This window comes from Hemiscyllium ocellatum, chromosome 22 (assembly GCF_020745735.1).
Source record: "Hemiscyllium ocellatum isolate sHemOce1 chromosome 22, sHemOce1.pat.X.cur, whole genome shotgun sequence".
Taxonomy (NCBI): Eukaryota; Metazoa; Chordata; class Chondrichthyes; order Orectolobiformes; family Hemiscylliidae; genus Hemiscyllium; species Hemiscyllium ocellatum.
In genome coordinates, this window is record NC_083422.1 from 52,818,032 (window position 1) to 52,835,771 (window position 17,740).

At 45.6% G+C, this 17,740-nt stretch overlaps 1 protein-coding gene across 4 annotated transcripts in view; it reads right to left on the reverse strand.

Moving 5' to 3' along the window:
* Window positions 1-17,740, reverse strand: part of crtac1b (cartilage acidic protein 1b) — a 432,025-nt gene that overhangs the window by 229,905 nt on the left and 184,380 nt on the right. For all 4 annotated transcript variants that reach the window (XM_060842222.1, XM_060842221.1, XM_060842219.1 and 1 more), the window contains exon 6: window positions 2,486-2,620. In XM_060842222.1, coding sequence (XP_060698205.1) covers window positions 2,486-2,620 — 135 coding nt within the window. The remainder of the gene's footprint in view (window positions 1-2,485; window positions 2,621-17,740) is intronic.

Here is a 17,740-nt window from a genome sequence, read left to right on the forward strand (position 1 = left end):
GACATTTACAATTATACTAAGCTTTACATTTCCACGCCACACACTATCTAATACTCGCACAGGTTACCAACACTGGGAATATTCGGGATGACCGTTCCCATTTTCATCTTCCCAGGTGAGGGAATGTACAAACCAATTTGGGATTGGTGCCAATTTGGAGACAGTTGACAAGAGAGAAAGGTGCCTTGCCTCGCTGCAGTCAAAGCAAAAGGGCAGACACAATACTTAAATAAAACCCTCGTCTTTATGAAGTGTTTGAGCGAACCCTGTAATTAGTGAGGATATGTACAAGTTATTGCAAACAGCTGCATGGGGTGGGTTCAGGCATAACAAATTTATCCGGATGGCAGACGGCCAAGAAATGTAATTCACATCTTGGGACGGGAGCTCATCACATAATGTTTCTCAAAAAAAACTACAGGTAAGCTACTTGGGAAAATATGGGGAATATCTAACCTGGCCTGGGAGAAAGATGTAAAAGGGACCTAAGGGGCAACGTTTTCACACAGAGGGTGGTGTATGTATGGAATGAGCTGCCAAAGGATGTGGTGGAGGCTGGGACAATTACAACATTTAAAAGGCATTTGGATGGGTATATGAATAGGAAGGGTTTAGAGGGATATGAGCCGTGTGCTCGAAATGGGACTATAACATAGAATATAGAACAGTACAACACAGTACAGGTCCATCGGCCCACGACGTTGTGTCTTAATGTAAGATCATCCTAACCTACACACCCCTCAATTTACTGCCTCCCATATGTTTGTCCAGCAGTTGCTTACATGTTCCTAATGTCACAGACTCTACTACCACTGCTGGCAGTGCATTCCACATACCCACCACTCTCTGGATTAATTTAGGATATCTGGTCGGCGTGGATGAGTTGGATCAAAGGTTCTGTTTCCCTGCTGTACATCTCCATGACTAGCAGGGGCAACAGTGGTGGTTGCCAGGGAAACCAACATCCAATCCTGTCAGTGGTGGATCACTTGGTAGCATTCTCCCATCATCCCCTGGAAATGTGAATGATTTTATAAAGTTTCCTGCAGAATCTGGAAAAAGAAAATTGCTGCTCCCATTTTGCGGATGTGGGTGGGGGATGGGTGGGGGAGGAGGGGGGGAGGGGAGGCCACATGGCATGGATTGTAGTGTCGAAAAGTGTGGTGCTGGAAAAGCACAGCCAGTCAGACAGCATCCGAGCAGCAGGAGAGGCGATGTTTCGGGGCATAAGCCCTTCACAGCAAAACGGCAAGTCTCCTGCTCCTCGGCTGCTGCCTGACCTGTTATGCTTTTCCAACACCACACTTTTCAATTTTGAGACAGTCCCACTGGAGTGGGGGTGACAGAGAACGTAACAGGTTAAGCTAAAAGGAAGGGAAGAAATGGGAATGGGTTCACGGTTTAAAAGGTGTTGAACTCAATATTAAGTCCAGAATGCTGTAAGGTGCCTAGTCTGAAGATAAGATGGTGTTCCTCCATAGGGCATGCGAGCAGCACGCTGGGTTAAAATGACTGGCTACGGGAACATTGGGGTCCTGTTTGTGCACAGACCGGAGGTGTTCCACAAAGCGGTCACCCAGTCTGCGTTTAGTTTCTCCAATGTAGAGTCGGCCACATTGAGTGCAGCAAATACAATACACAGGATTGGAGGGAGGTATCGGTGCAATGTTGCTTCACCTGAAAAGACTGTTTCGGCCCTTGGATGGTGAGCAAGGAGGAAGGGAAGGGGCAGGGGTTACATGGGAAGGTGCTGTGGGAAAGGCTGGGGGGGGAGGGCTGGGTGGGAGGGGGCGATGCTCAGCATCATTCCAAGTCATCCACAGGAGACAACAAACTTGTATTATCCCCAACAACCACTCCCTAGGTTTGGGGGCTCCTTTCCCCTCTCAGAAGCATTCTTCAGAACGAGAAAAGCCTTTATCCATTTCAGACCCCAAAATAGTCCCAATATAACATCCACTCCTGTGAATTCACTGTAATCAGCCATAATCTTTCTGTTTAATTTTGACAAATAGTGTTGCTTAGCCTAATACTTCTAACTGTTAACAAAAGAAAGTGAAAAATTACATTCCTACAGGAACTGTTATGACCCCAGGATAGGTCAAAGCACTTTACAGCAATTGAAGTGATGTGCTCCCTGTAATGAAGAATACAGGGCAGCCAATTTATGCACAGGAAGTTCCCACAAACAGCAATGGGATAATGACTAGATAATCTGCTTTGCTGATATTTGTTGAGGGAAAGTTATTGTTGAGAGAAAACATTGTTCCTTACTTTCAATGAGACCACTTGAGAGGACCATTGGTTAACATTTCCTCTAATGGTCAACACCTTTGACAGTGCAGCACTCTCTCAGTACTGCACTGGGAGTGTCAAACTTGGTGCTGATATCACCTCATGTCTTGAATGTATTTGGGGCTTGTCCTCTTTTTTATAAATGAACTCTTTGTCCGGTCTTTCTGTTTCAACCTGCCCATTCACTTACCAGCCTGGGCTGCTATATCAGTGAAGGTGCCATCTCCATTGTTCTTAAAGAGGAAGTTCGGTCCATTCTCATTGTCGCAGAATATATCGGAGCTACTGGAGCTGACGATGGGGCCGACTGCTACTCCACGGCCACCTAGGATGGAGGAAAGAGGGGAGAGATAAAACCCAGGCAGCCACAGGAGTGATTTGCAAATTACGTTGTGCATTTTGGGCACTGCAAGTCACCATACACACATGTACCAGCAGAGGGAGTCTGCTAGAATGGGATGATAAAGAATCAATGTTTAACAGCTGCTGTAGTTCTAATTCTGCCTGTCTCTGGCTGAATATATAACTGTTTTTGCACCAGAATGTCAAAAGCAGCTGAGCTTATATACAGAAAAAAGCAACTGCTATAAATGGCAGTAGCAGTAAACTAAACACAACATGCACAGTTTACTAGATGATCAGAGCTCAAGGGCATGTCCATAGAATCCCTATCAACCCTCCAAAGAGCATTCCAACTAAACCCACCCACTACTCTTTCCCTGCATTTCCCATGGCTAATCCATCTGACCTGCACATCTTTGGACTGTGGAAGGAGACCAGAGCACCCGGAGGAAATCCATGCAGATACACAGAGAATGTGCAAACTCCACACAGACAGCCACCCAAGGCTGGAATTGAACCTGGATCCCGAGTGCTGCGAGGCAGCAGTGCTAACCACTGTGCCATCCCTGTTAGAGGGCACTAAATTTGAGAGAGAGAGAGTGTGATCAACAACCAATTAACAGTAGATGTAGGTCATTCAGCATTTCAAAGCTGCTCCACCATTCAATGATTAATTCATTTTCCAAATTCCACATCCTCGTCTATCCTCAAAAACCACTGAATCCCCTGCCTTGCAAGAATCTAGTTACCAACACCTCGAAAATATTCAATGACCCCCTCCTCCATCGCTAGGCAGAGGGTTCTAAACTCGTACAATCCTTGGAGATTCCCCTCACCTTCATCCTAAAAGGGCATCTCCTAACTTTAAAACAGCGCCCCCTAATCCTGGAGTACCACACAAGAGAAAACATTCCACGCCAACTATGTCAAGACCATTGAGAATCACAAACACTTTCATCAAGTCAGCCCCTTGCTCTAAGAAACTTCAGTGAAAACAAAGCTCAGTCTGTCCAACCTATCCTCACAGAACAGCCCACTCGATAGAACAGGTGGAGATGGTGGAAACACATCATGCTAATTAATTCAAATGTACATTAAATATCTTTCAGAAAATAGCATTTTGGGACACATTACAAATGGGTGATTGGCTACACGATGCTTGATTGAGTGTATCACTGCCTGGGAAATGAACTGGAATTGGATTTTGGAATAAGTACAGGTTATGCTGAAAATACACAGCAGCCTATGGGGCATGTGTACAGAGAGAAACAGAGTTCACATTGCAAGCTCGAATTGCATTGCCTTAAGACCATAGGATATAGGAACAGAATTAGGCCATTCTTTTTTGTTTTGAGTAATACAGCATGGAAACAGACCCTTTGGCCCAAACTGATCCACACTGACCATGGTGCCCACTCAGCTAGTTGCAATTACCTGCATTTGGTTCATATCCCTCCCCACCCATGTACTGATCCAAATGTTTTTAAATGCTGCTACTGTACCTGCCTTAACCACTTCCTCTGGCAGCCCATGCCACTCTCTGTGTGAAGAATTTGCCCCTCAGGTCCTTCTTAAATCTTTCCCTTCTCACCTTAAACCTATCCCCTCTAGTTTTCAATTCCCCACCCCTGGGAAAAAGACTATATGCAATCATCCTATCTATCTCCCTCATGATTTTATACACCTCAATAATGTCACCCCTCATTCTCCTACGTTCCAAGGAATAAAGTCCTATCTTGGCCAACCTCTTCCTATAACTCAAGCCTACTAATCCTGGCAACATCCTCATAAATCTTCTTTGCATTCTTTCTAGTTTAACTATGTCTTTCCTATAGCAGGGTGACCAAAACTATATACAATACTCCAACTGCAGCCTCACCAATGACCAATACAACAGCAAAATAAGGTCCCAACTCCTATACTTAATGCCTTGACCAATGAAGGCCAGCATGCTAAATGCCTTCTTCACTGCTCTGTGATGCCGGCTTCAAAGAACTATGTTCTTGTGTTCCTAGGTCTTTCTGTTCCACAAAATTCCTCAGGATCTTACTATTTACTGTATAAGTCCTACCTTAGTTTAACTTTCCAAAGTGCAACACCTCATGCATATCCTCAGCTGCAATCCTCAGCCCACTTCCCCATCTGATCATGATCCCTCTGTAATTTTTAATATTCTTCCTTGTTATCAATGATACCTCCTAATTTTGTATCATCCACAAACTTGGAGAAAGTGAGGACTGCAGATGCTGAAGACCAGAGTTGAAAAATGTGGTGCTGGGAAAACACAGCAGGCCAGGCAGCATCCGAGGAGCAGGAGAATCGATGTTTTGGGCATAGGCCCTTCTTCATCCACAACCTTACCAATCATGCCTCATGCATTCCTGTCCAGATCTTTTGTATCAATAACAAATACCAAAGGTCCCAGCATTCAGCCCATTGCATCTGCTCCACCTTTCAATATAATTGAAATGTTTCTCAATCCCATTCTCCCGCCTTCTCCCCAAAATCTTTAATCCCCTTTCGAATTGCAAACTTATTTCTGTCGTTTTGGTCTCCGTGGCCTTCTGCTTTATTTGCTTGAGGGAAAATTGGCTAAAGATTTGAGGCAGAATGAGTTCCACGGCTATGAGGAGGGAGTGGGATGAGTTCCAATTTGCTCCAATTGCTGAGGGCTGAATACCCTTTCGACATGCCCTTTCATTGCCAAACCTTGATGAAAGCCAAAGCTCATGGTGGTTTATGGGGAAAAGGCAGGAGAATGGGGTTGTGAAACGTATCAGGGTAAAAAATGAGGTCTGCAGATGCTGGAGATCACAGTTGAAAATGTGTTGCTGGTCAAAGCACAGCAGGTCAGGCAGCATCCAAGGAATAGGAAATTCGACATTTCGGGCATAAGCCCTTCATCAATTGTGAAAAGTATCAGTCATGATCAAGTAGCAGAGCTGACTAAATAAGCCAAATGATCTTATTCTGCTCCTATATCTTGTGGTGTCAAGATGGAGCACACTGCTATGAGAAGGTGGAATAGCAGCTTTAATCAAATTTCCCTCGTTCTTGCAATTGATGAATGTTTTAAAAAAAAACTGAAGTTTGGTTTTAAATGCCCCAAACTCTTCACCTTTCCTGCTCCTTTTAAACCCCGTGTTACAGAAGAGGAAGCACTTTCTCATGCAAGTATTGGAAAAATGGAAAAATTTTTCCCAGAAGGTTCCAGAAGCTGGAAATCAGTTGAAGACTGAGATTGACGAAGTCATCCTGGGATACCGAGCTAAGGCAGGTAGATGAAGTTCAGAGAGAAATCATCCTTGGTTTAAGTGAATGGTGATCAGGCCTGAACAAACTCTGTCTTCAGTCCACAAGATTTGGGTTGACAGAGAATGACAAAATAACATGGATTGTTTGCAGAAGTTTACTCACTGGAGGTGCACATAGAGTCAAACAGCATGCAAACAGACCCTTCAGCCCATCCAGTCCATACCGACCAGAAACCCAAACTTAACCTCCCTGCTCCTGGTCCATATCCCTCCAGAGCATTCTTATTCATGTACCTATCCAAATATCTTTTAAACCTTGTAACTGAACCTGAAATCACCACATCCTTAGGAAGGTCATTTCACACACGAACCACTCTCTGTGTAAAAAGGTTGCCTCTCATGTCATTTTTAAATCTCTCTCCTCTCACCTTAAAAATATGCCCTTTTTTCTTGAAATCCCCCATCGTAGGGAAAGGACACTTGCCATTTTAACCTTTTCGATACCCCTCCTGATTTTTATAAATCTCTATCAAGTCACCCTTCAACCTCCTACATTACAGTGACATAAGTCCCAACCTACCCAATCTCTCCTTATAAAACAGACCTTCCATTCCAGGCAGCATCCTGGTAAATCTTTTCTGAACCCTCTCCAACTTCATCATATCCTTCATATAGCAGGGCTACCAGAACTGGACACAGAGTTCCAGAAGAGGCCTCACCAACATGAACAGACAATCAGTAGAATATTAATGTTTGTGATAATGTTTTGAACAAGGGCAGCACGGTGGCTCAGTGGTTAGCACTGCTGCCTCACAGCGCCAGGGACCCGGGTTTGATTCCAGCCTCGGGCGACTGGCTGTGTGGAGTTTGCACATTATCCCTGTGTCTGCGTGGGTTTCCTCTGGGTGCTCTGGTTTCCTCTGGGTACTCTGGTTTCCTCCCACAATCCAAAGATGTGTAGGTCAAGTGAATTGGCCATGCCAAATTGCCCACAGTGTTGGTGGCAGCATTAGCCAGGGGTAAATATAGGGTGCGGGAATGGGTCAGTGTGGACTTTCCATACTGTAAGGAATCCAATCTAAATCTTTGGGTAAAGGTAAAGTCACCACTGACTTACCAGCTCATAGACCACAGGCGAGGGGAGAAGGAGAGTCCTTCATGGTAATCTCAGCTGGTGCGGGAGTTGAACCCACGTCCATTGGCTCACAAACCAACCAACAGTCCCACAGTTGGTCTCTGTGAATATTCCAAATCAACCTGTTTAGCCACACCTCTAGAGCAGATGGGACTTGATGATACATCACCCAGTCCAGAGGTCGGGACACTGCTACTGCACCATAAACGTCCCTGTTGATGTCTGTATGCTAATGGAGCAGCTCTGAGTCTATGCCTTGCGAGCAGAACAACACGTGCTTACAGAACTAACAATTCTGTTCTTTTTATTGTAAGGGTGCCCTGAATAATTTGGGCGGGAGAGAGTCTCATTTGCAATGAGAATTAACAGTAATGAGGACAAACAATGACTTATGGAGAAATTATGGCAGAAAATAGATATTGATGATAGTTAGAGCCTAAAACTATGGTACAAAAAAAGAGTTTAGAAAATCTGAGGAAGAACTTCAAATTAATTCTTTGAAGATGGCAAGCCATTAAGATTGTCAAAGACAGCAAGAGGGAGCCGAGTAAAGCTCCCTAAACGAAAGCTTGGATTTCAAAAGCACGCGATAGCCCCAGAAAGTGATGGCTGACCTCATCAAGAATATCTGATCCTCGGTAACAGAGTTTTTGAGTGACAAGGAGAGGCTTGATAGGCTGGGACATCTTCCACTGGAGTGTAGGAGGTTGAGGGGTGACCTTACAGAGAATTATAAAATCATGAGGGGTATGCATAAATTGAATGTTAGGTGTCTTTTTCCTAGGATGGGGGATTTCAAGACAAGGGGGGGGGGGGGGTGCGTATCTTTAAGGTAAGAGGAGAAAGATTTAAAAAAGACATGAGAGACAACTTTTTCACACAGGGAGCGGTTCGTGTGTGGAATGAACTTCCTGAAGAAGTGGTAATTTCATGTACAGTTACAACATTTAAAAGACATTTGGATAAGTTCATGAATTGGAAAGGTTTGGAGGGATATGGGCCAGGTGCTGGCAAGTGGGACTAGTTCAGTTTGTGGTTAGTGTGGGCTGGATGGACCGAAGGGTCTGTTTCTGTGCTGTATGACTCTATGATTTTACAAAGGATGTCATGATGTTGATGTTGATGGAGATTTATAGGAACGGTGATATGAAAAGGAGGTCAGTTAGCTGGACAGCAGAAAGCTACCAAAAGCGTGGGTTCAATTCCCACGATGGTTGAGGTTACCATGAAGGATTCTCTTTCTTCAACCTTCCCTCCCCGAGGCAGGGTGGCCCTCATTATCAGGCATATCTCACTCTCTCCTTGATGAGGAGGTGCCGGTGTTGGACTGGGGTGGACAAAGTTAAAAATCACACAACTCCAGGTTATAGTCCAACAGGTTTATTTGGAAGCCCTAGCTTTCAGAACACTGCTCCTTCATTAGGCAGTGCTTCTAAATAAACCTGTTGGAATATAACATGGTGTTGTGTGATTTTTAATTCACTCTCTCCTGATACAGCAGCCTCTGGGAACATGATGACTTCACTGGAGGGAGATAGTGGGTCAGTGGGGAATCATAGAATCCCTACAGTGTGGAAACAGGCCATTCAGCCCAACAAGTCCACACCGATCCTCCGAAGAGAAACCCACCCAGACCCATTCCCCTACTTTATTACTCTACATTTACCTCTGACTAATGCCCCTAACCTATACATCCCTGAACACTACGGGCAATTTAGCATGGCCAATTCATCTAACCTGCACATCTCTGGATTGTGGGAGGAAACCCATGCAGAGATGGGGAGAATGTGCAAACTCCACATAGACAGTCACATGAGACTGGAATCAAACCTGGGTCCCTGGTGCTGAGGTACAGCAATGCTAACTACTGAACAATATGAGATAATTTTCCTTAGATCACGACAGGTTAAGGGGAGGATTGTCTAACATGGTTAGGAATTTGATAAGGAGGAGTTAGTAATAAGAAGGCACAGTTCTAAAGGAGAGGCAAGAATCTTTTCAGCAAGTATCTGGGGGAACACGTTGCTTGAAAAGGGGACAGTTTCTGTCGAGATTTTCAAAAAGATTTGCATTGGTATTTGATTTATTATTGTCACAGACCCAGATACAGTGAAATGTATTGTCAGTGTGCTATACAGGCAAGTTGTACCTTATATGAGCATTATAGAACAGAATGCAAAATATAGTGTTACAGCTACAGAGAAGGCGCAGAGAAAGATCAACTCTAATATATGAGCGGTTCGTTCAGAAGTCGTTCAACAGTGGGGAAGAATCTGTTCTTGAATCTGTCGGCATGTGATTTCAAACTTTTGTATCTTCTGCCCAATGGAAGAGGGTGGAAGGAGAGTATATTCGGGATGGGAGGGTTTTTTTAATTATGTTGCTTTCGTGAAGCAGTGGGAAGTACAGAACTACGTCAATTATTCAAACAAGATAGGCAGGGAGTATATTATTTGGATAACTGATCTGACTGTAAACAAAGGAAGCATTTACGGGACCGTGAGATCTTGTTTGGATAATCCGAAATTCAGATAATTGATGTTTGAATAACCGGAGTCAATGGATGGGAGGCTGGTTTGCGTGCTGGACTGGGCCGTGTTCACAAAGCTCCGCAACTTCTTGCTGTCTTGGGCAGAGTGGCTGCTGCAGCGTGCTGTCATGGATCTGGATAGGATGCTTTCTCTGGTGCATCCATAATAATCGGTAATAGTCATTGTGGACCTGCTGAATTTCCTTAGCCTCCTGAGGAAGTCAAAGTGATGGTGTGCTTACTTGAGTGTAGCATCGATGTCGGATGGACCAGGACAGATTTGGTGATGCAGAGTTTTGGTGATTTGCAGGGGAGTGAGAAATATAAGACGGTAAGATGCCAGTGGGAGTAGGGCTTCTGAGCCTGGGGCGCAACCACTCCATCTGCGTTTCTTCTCATTTCTTTTCTTCTTTTTCCACTCTCTTTTCTCATTTTCTTTTGTCCCTTCTATTTTACTCACCTCTTGAAGTGTTTGGTCCCTGTGCCACCCTGGGTAGCTACAGGGGGTGAGCCCATCACGGTCTCCTGGTGGTTTATACATAGACGAGGCAGTCCTAGTGCTGAATCCTGGCTGCTTTGGCAGAGCCGAGTTTGGGTCATGCGTGGGACTCGGTGACACTGGCAGCAGCTGTGTCAGAGAGGTGTGCCCGAAGCATTCTCATGATCAAGGTTGGGCTGGTGCAGTATCCGGGGCATTGGTGACATCTACATTGGTGAGGACTCAATGGCAAGGGCATCGGTGGAGGTGAGATGGCGTCTAAAATCGGTGAAGAGGTCTCAAGCCTGACCACCAGGCCTGTAGCCCATGGCAGAACACTTAACAAGAAGGACTGCAAAGTTGGACACTATTGGACACTATTTCTTTATTTTTCTGCCTTTAAATTCCATGTTTTGTTTTATTTTTCTTTGTTGTAAGATAATGCCAGAGAATGGCGATGCTATGCAACACTTTTCACTGCATTTTGTAACAAAATAAATGTTACAATAAATAAATCGATTCCAATCAAACATTGAACAACTCTTTCAAAGTTCCATGATTTGGAGTGGGGTGTACAACCTCCTGATGAAGAAGCGTCGCTCTGAAAGCTAGTGCTTCCAATTAAACCTGTTGAACTATAACCTGGTGTTGTGTGGTTTTTAACGTCAAAGTTCCAGCAAGACATAATGGGCCAAATGGTGTCCTTTTGTAATATAGGAGTCTGTCACTTGCCACCAGCATGCTAGTATCTTGAGGCGTAATTTCTTGTTTGTCAATGACCACACAAACACATGAAGCCATAAGCACCCCTTAGCAATTTAGAATCGAATTACATCCAGCATGGACCGCAGAATGCATAATTAACCAATGATGATTATCATTCACTAATTCATCAGTCATTAGTGGTAATTAGGGGGCAGTGACCTTTCTCTCTGATCTTTCTGAGGAGTTAAATGTTGTGAACTCAGCTCCACACAGATTAATGCGTCTCTCCTGCGCTGACAGATGTGAGGGGATACATGTGCCAAATTACTTATTCGAAGATTCCGAAGAAGCAGACTTTAGGGGAACAGAAACATTAATAATCAAAAACAAGGACTCTTCAACCCTAATTTTCTTTTCCGCCTCCATTTTATTTTAGAGGCGTATGTTTGAGTTTTTGTGTATCGGAATTACGCCGGTGGATAAGCTTGAGTGTACGCTCTGTAGGTACAGAGACAACATAACTAGTATTCACTCTATCCTCTGTCATATCTGCCCCTGTCTCTGAACAGTTGGGCTGACTGATCCATTGAGGAGTTGGCCTTAGATCAGGAGCAGTTTGTCTCATTTGTTTGTCAGATGGTACAGACAAGGCCAACATTTGTTTTCCGAACCTGACTGCCTCTTAGAAGATGGTGCCAAATGTAACTCAGTGGTTTGTTCAGCCTTTTCGGAGATTAGTTCAGAATCCACCGCAATTGGTGTGGGTCTGAAGTCACGTGTAGGCCTCACCAGGTAAGGATGGCATATTCCTTTCCCTGAGGGATCTGAGCAAAACAGATGGCTTTTTAGTACAATCCCATCGTTTCATGATCACCATTACTGATGATAACCCTTTATCTCACATCTACTGGATGAATTGAATTGAATTTTCCCACAGCTGCTTTGGTGACATGGATTTCTTGTCTAGTAGTTTTACTAGGGCAGCACTATTCACTGATCTCATACAACTAGGATGCCAGCATCAAGGAATTGAGTGTCACGTATGGAGTCACGTATGGGCCAGGCACAGTAAGGACATTTCACTAACATCAGATATTGAGGGTGTCATAAGACAAACAGTGAAAGAGATTCACTTTTCTACGTACCATTCTTTGGCCGAGATTTCTAAGCACGGAAACAGACCCTTCAGTCCAACTCATCCGTGCTGACCAGATCTCCTAATCAGAACTAGTCTGATTTGCCAGCTTTGGCCCATATCCCTCCAAACTTTTCCTGTTCACGTACCCATCCAGTTGCCTTTTAACTGTACCAGTCTCCACCAATTCCTTGGCAGCTCATTCCATGCATGCACCACCCTCTGTGTGAAAAGGTTGCCCTTTAGGTCCCTTTTAATAATTTCCCCTCTTAACCTAAACCTATACCCACTTGTTTTGGATTCCTCCACCCTAGGAGAAAACCTTGTCTATTTACCCTATTCGTGTCCCTTATGATTTTACAATTCTCCATAAGGTCACCCCTCAGCCTCCAATGCTCCAGGGAAAAAGGTCTCAGCCTGTTCAGTCTCAATAACTCAAGCCCTCCAATCATAGCAACATCCTTGTAAATCTTTTAGAATCATAGAGATGTACAGCACATAAACAGACCCTTCGGTCCAACCCGTCCATGCTGACCAGATATCCAAACCTAATCTAGTCCCATTTGCCAGCACTTGGCCCACATCCCTCCAAATCTTCCTGCTCATATACCCATCCAGATGCCTTTTAAATGTTACAATTGTACCAGCCTCCGCCACTTCCTCTGGCAGCTCATTCCATACACGCTCCACCCTCTGCGTGAAAAAGTTGCCCCTCAGGTCTCTTTTATACCTTTCCCCTCTCACCCTAAACCTATGCCCTCCAGTTCTGGACTCCCCCAGCCCAGGGAAAAGACTTTGTCCATCTATCCTAACCATGCTCCTCATGATTTATAAACCTCTATAAGGTCATCCCTCACCCTCCGACTCTTCAGGGAAATCAGCCCCAGCCTATTCAGCCTCTCCCTGTAGCTCAAATCCTCCAACCCTGGCAACATCCTTGTAAATCTTTTTGAACCGTCTTCCTATAGAAGGGTAACCAGAATTGTACACAGTAGTCTAAAAGTGGCCTCACCAATGTCTTGCACAGCTGCAACATGACATCCCAATTCCAATGCTCAAAGTGCTGACCAATGAAAGCAAGCATGCCAAATGCCTTCTTTAGCACCCTGTCTACCTGTGATGCCACTTTCAGGGAACTTTGCACCTGAACCCCTAGGTGTCTTTGTTCAGCAACAGTCCCCAGGGCCCTACCAACTGGATAAGCCTGGCCTTGGTTTGTGTTACCAAAATGCAACTCCTCATATTTATCCCAACTAAATGCCATCTGCCACTCCTCAGCCCATTGGCCATCTGGTCAAGGTCCCATTGTTAGACTTCCATCAATGCTGAGGTGGGCAGAGGGAAAATGAGGTCTCTGCCAACAGTGATGCATAGCAACAGTAGATGCAGTTGCTTGGGTCAGAGGATGTAACAGTGGTGAAAGAATATGGGTTTGTAGTTTGCGATTTGGTCAGGAGATCTTAGAGGGTCTGAGGGGAGGGTTGCTGAATAATGTTCCATGGTTAGTATATCTTTAAGAGACATGGTCTTGGTATCATCAGTGCATCATCATGTAAACCGAGGTCTCAGATTCCATCTGAACTGGAGCCACTCGAAGCATGACCCTCAATTAAAAGCAAGCTGCTCTGATCTAAATTAAAAGCTTAATGCTAGCCCAAACACTAACATGTCTGAGGAATACAATGTTTGTATGTAATAGCTAGTTGTAATAATTGTCTGTTGGATTCATCAGTACCACAATATCAATGCGCAGTTTCAAATGTTAGGAGGGATAACCTAAGTATTATCACTTTGGATAAAAACACCCTGCAAACTCACACCAAAGCTGGAAAGGGGGCCCAGGAGGTGGGGAGACTGTATTTGAGTAGAAGGGTGTGTGAGCAAGGGCCTGTGGGGAAACCAGTCAAGACCAGTAGGGAAACAGTTGGGTGGGTTAATGCCTTCGGCATGTGCAAAGAATAACTCTCCAAGTCATGGACTCATACCGTACAGAAGGGGCACTTTGGCCCATGAGGTCTGTACTGACAAAAGAAGACTCTCAGCTATGTTGCCCATGGCCTTGAATTTTATGATACTTCAGTTGCTCATCTGGGTATTCTTTCAAAGGTTGTGAGATTTCCCACACTCCCCACCTCAGCAATTCTCCCAAGCTGTGTATTCCAGACTCCCTCTATCTTCTCGGTGAAAATGTTTTCTCAAATCCCCTTAAAACCTTCTGCCTTTTACCTTAAAATGATACCCCCTTGTCATTGACCCTTCAGCTAAGGAAAACAGCTGTTTTCTATCCATCCTATCCATGCCCCTCATAACTTCTACCGGGCTCCATCCCCAACCCTCTCTGCTCCAAAGAAAACAATCTGAGTTTCTCTGGCCTCTCTCCATAGCTGAGATCACATCCTGGTGAATCTCACTCCTCCCCAATCCCCTCCCCACCTCCCAATGCTTCTTGCTCATCCTAACCCAATTGTTGGTCACCACATTCGAGAAAGATGTGTTCATAAGTCTTGCACATCTCTTTAGGACTTTAGTCAGCTGTATAACACCTGAAAATGTGTACAACATATTCACGAGGAAAATGTACCTTTACATGTCACAGCAATATACAGTTTATGGAATTGATACAAAGCCCTGTGCTAACGCTGAGCCACTGATTGTCACTACTACACAGCACTCGACTGAAAAGAGACAGAGAGAGAAATGAAAATGAATTAACAGCAGCTGTTGGAACAAGTGCCATTAAATGACAAATTGGCCTGCTGAAATTTTTCTTCGAATCAAATATTCCATTTAGTTTTTATTAGGAGGCCAGTTTGTAAAATACAAAAGGGAAAAAAAAAAATCAATGATTGAAATCGATGCAAATTGTGCAAGGTTGGATGAAAAGAGACATTCAGCACTTACTCCAGGAGACAAGACCAGAGACTTTCAGATCAGAAGCAGCTACCCAGAATATCATTTACACCTCCCCCACGCCCTGCCTGACTTTACTCAGAGCTGCATCATCAGACCACACCCAGATAACCTTCAGGCACGTATTCTATTAGGTTGAAGTGGTTAAAGCTTGCTTTTACAGCTTCTTGCATACCTCTCTCTACCTTCTCTCTCTCTGTTTTGCGATCTCTCCATTCTCTTTCCTCTCCTTTTCCACTCTTTCTTCATCTCGGCAACCACCTTCTCTTCTTCCGTCCATTCTTCCCACCTTTCTCTACATTCTCCCTGTCATCTCCCTCTGTTTCTCACTTAGAGACATAGAGTCATACAGCATGGAAACAGACCCTTCGGCCCAACCAGTCCATGCTGACCAGAATCCCAAACCAAACTAATCCCACTTGCCTGCACTTGTCGTATATCCCTCCAAACATTTCTTATTCATGAACTTAATCAAATGTTTTTTAAATGTTGCAACTGTACCCACTTCCACCAATTCCTCTGGCAGTTCACCACATACAACCACTTTCTGTGTGATAAGATTGCCCCTCATTTTTAAAATAATTCTTTTTCCTCTCAGTTTGAAAGCAGGCACCCTGACTGAAACACCCCACCTTAGGGGAAAGACATGAGGCATTTCCTTAGGTGTGTCCCTCATGATTTTATAAACCTCTCTATAAGGTGACCTCTCAACCACCTAAACACCACTGAAAAAGTCTCAGCCTACCCAGCGTGTCTTGATAACTCAAAACCTCCTCTCCGGGTAAATCTCTTCTGAACCCTAACCAGCTGAAAAGTATCCTACCTGTAACTTTATTGGACATTTCTGTCCCACCATATTTTTCTTCAGCCTTATCATACTTATTCCTGGAGATGTGTAAATACTGACACACTCAGGGAAGGGGACACTCTGTAAATACTGACACAGTCTGGGGGTGGGGGAGGTCTGTAAATACTGACACAGTCTGGGAGGGGGGGAGCTCTGTAAATACTGACACAGTCTGGGTGGGGGAGCTCTGTAAATACTGACACACTCAGGGAAGGGGACACTCTGTAAATACTGACACAGCCTGGGGGTGGGGGAGCTCTGTAAATACTGACACAGTCTGGGAGGGGGGGCTCTGTAAATACTGACACAGTCTGGGGGTGGGGGAGGTCTGTAAATACTGACACAGTCTGGGAGGGGGGGAGCTCTGTAAATACTGACACAGTCTGGGTGGGGGAGCTCTGTAAATACTGACACACTCAGGGAAGGGGACACTCTGTAAATACTGACACAGCCTGGGGGTGGGGGAGCTCTGTAAATACTGACACAGTCTGGGAGGGGGGGCTCTGTAAATACTGACACAGCCTGGGGGTGGGGGAGCTCTGTAAATACTGACACAGTCTGGGTGGGGGAGCACTGTAAATACTGACACAGTCTGGGGGTGGGGGAGCTCTGTAAATACTGACACAGTCTGGGGGAGGGGGGAGCTCTGTAAATACTGACACAGCCTGGGGGTGGGGGAGCTCTGTAAATACTGACACAGTCTGGGTGGGGGAGCACTGTAAATACTGACACAGTCTGGGGGTGGGGGAGCTCTGTAAATACTGACACAGTCTGGGGGTGGGGGAGGTCTATAAATACTGACACAGTCTGGGGGTGGGGGAGGTCTGTAAATACTGACACAGTCTGGGTGGGGGAGCTCTGTAAATACTGACACAGTCTGGGGGTGAGGGAGCTCTGTAAATACTGACACAGTCTGGGAGGGGGGAGCTCTGTAAATACTGACACAGTCTGGGGGAGGGGGAGCTCTGTAAATACTGACACAGTCTGCGGGTGGGGGAGCTCTGTAAATACTGACACAGTCTGGGAGGGGGTACACTCTGTAAATACTGACACAGTCTGGGAGTGGGGAGCTCTGTAAATACTGACACAGTCTGGGAGGGGGTACACTCTGTAAATACTGACACAGTCTGGGGGTGGGGGAGCTCTGTAAATACTGACACAGCCTGGGGGTGGGGGAGCTCTGTAAATACTGACACAGTCTGGGAGGGGGGAGCTCCGTAAATACTGACACAGTCTGGGGGTGGGGGAGCTCTGTAAATACTGACACAGCCTGGGGGTGGGGGAGCTCTGTAAATACTGACACAGTCTGGGAGGGGGGAGCTCCGTAAATACTGACACAGTCTGGGGGTGGGGAGCTCTGTAAATACTGACACAGCCTGGGGGTGGGGGAGCTCTGTAAATACTGACACAGTCTGGGAGGGGGGAGCTCCGTAAATACTGACACAGTCTGGGGGTGGGGAGCTCTGTAAATACTGACACAGCCTGGGGGTGGGGGAGCTCTGTAAATACTGACACAGTCTGGGAGGGGGGAGCTCCGTAAATACTGACACAGTCTGGGGGTGGGGGAGCTCTGTAAATACTGACACAGCCTGGGGGTGGGGGAGCTCTGTAAATACTGACACAGTCTGGGAGGGGGGAGCTCCGTAAATACTGACACAGTCTGGGGGTGGGGAGCTCTGTAAATACTGACACAGCCTGGGGGTGGGGGAGCTCTGTAAATACTGACACAGTCTGGGAGTGGGGGAGCTCTGTAAATACTGACACAGTCTGGGGGTGGGGGAGCTCTGTAAATACCGACACAGTCTGGGAGGGGGGGGGGAGGTCTGTAAATACTGACACAGTCTGGGAGGGGGGAGCTCTGTAAATACTGACACAGTCTGGGGGTGGGGGATCTCTGTAAATACTGACACAGTCTGGGAGGGGGTACACTCTGTAAATACTGACACAGTCTGGGAGGGGGTACACTCTGTAAATACTGACACAGTCTGGGGGTGGGGGAGCTCTGTAAATACTGACACAGTCTGGGGGTGGGGGATCTCTGTAAATACTGACACAGTCTGGGAGGGGGTACACTCTGTAAATACTGACACAGTCTGGGAGGGGGTACAC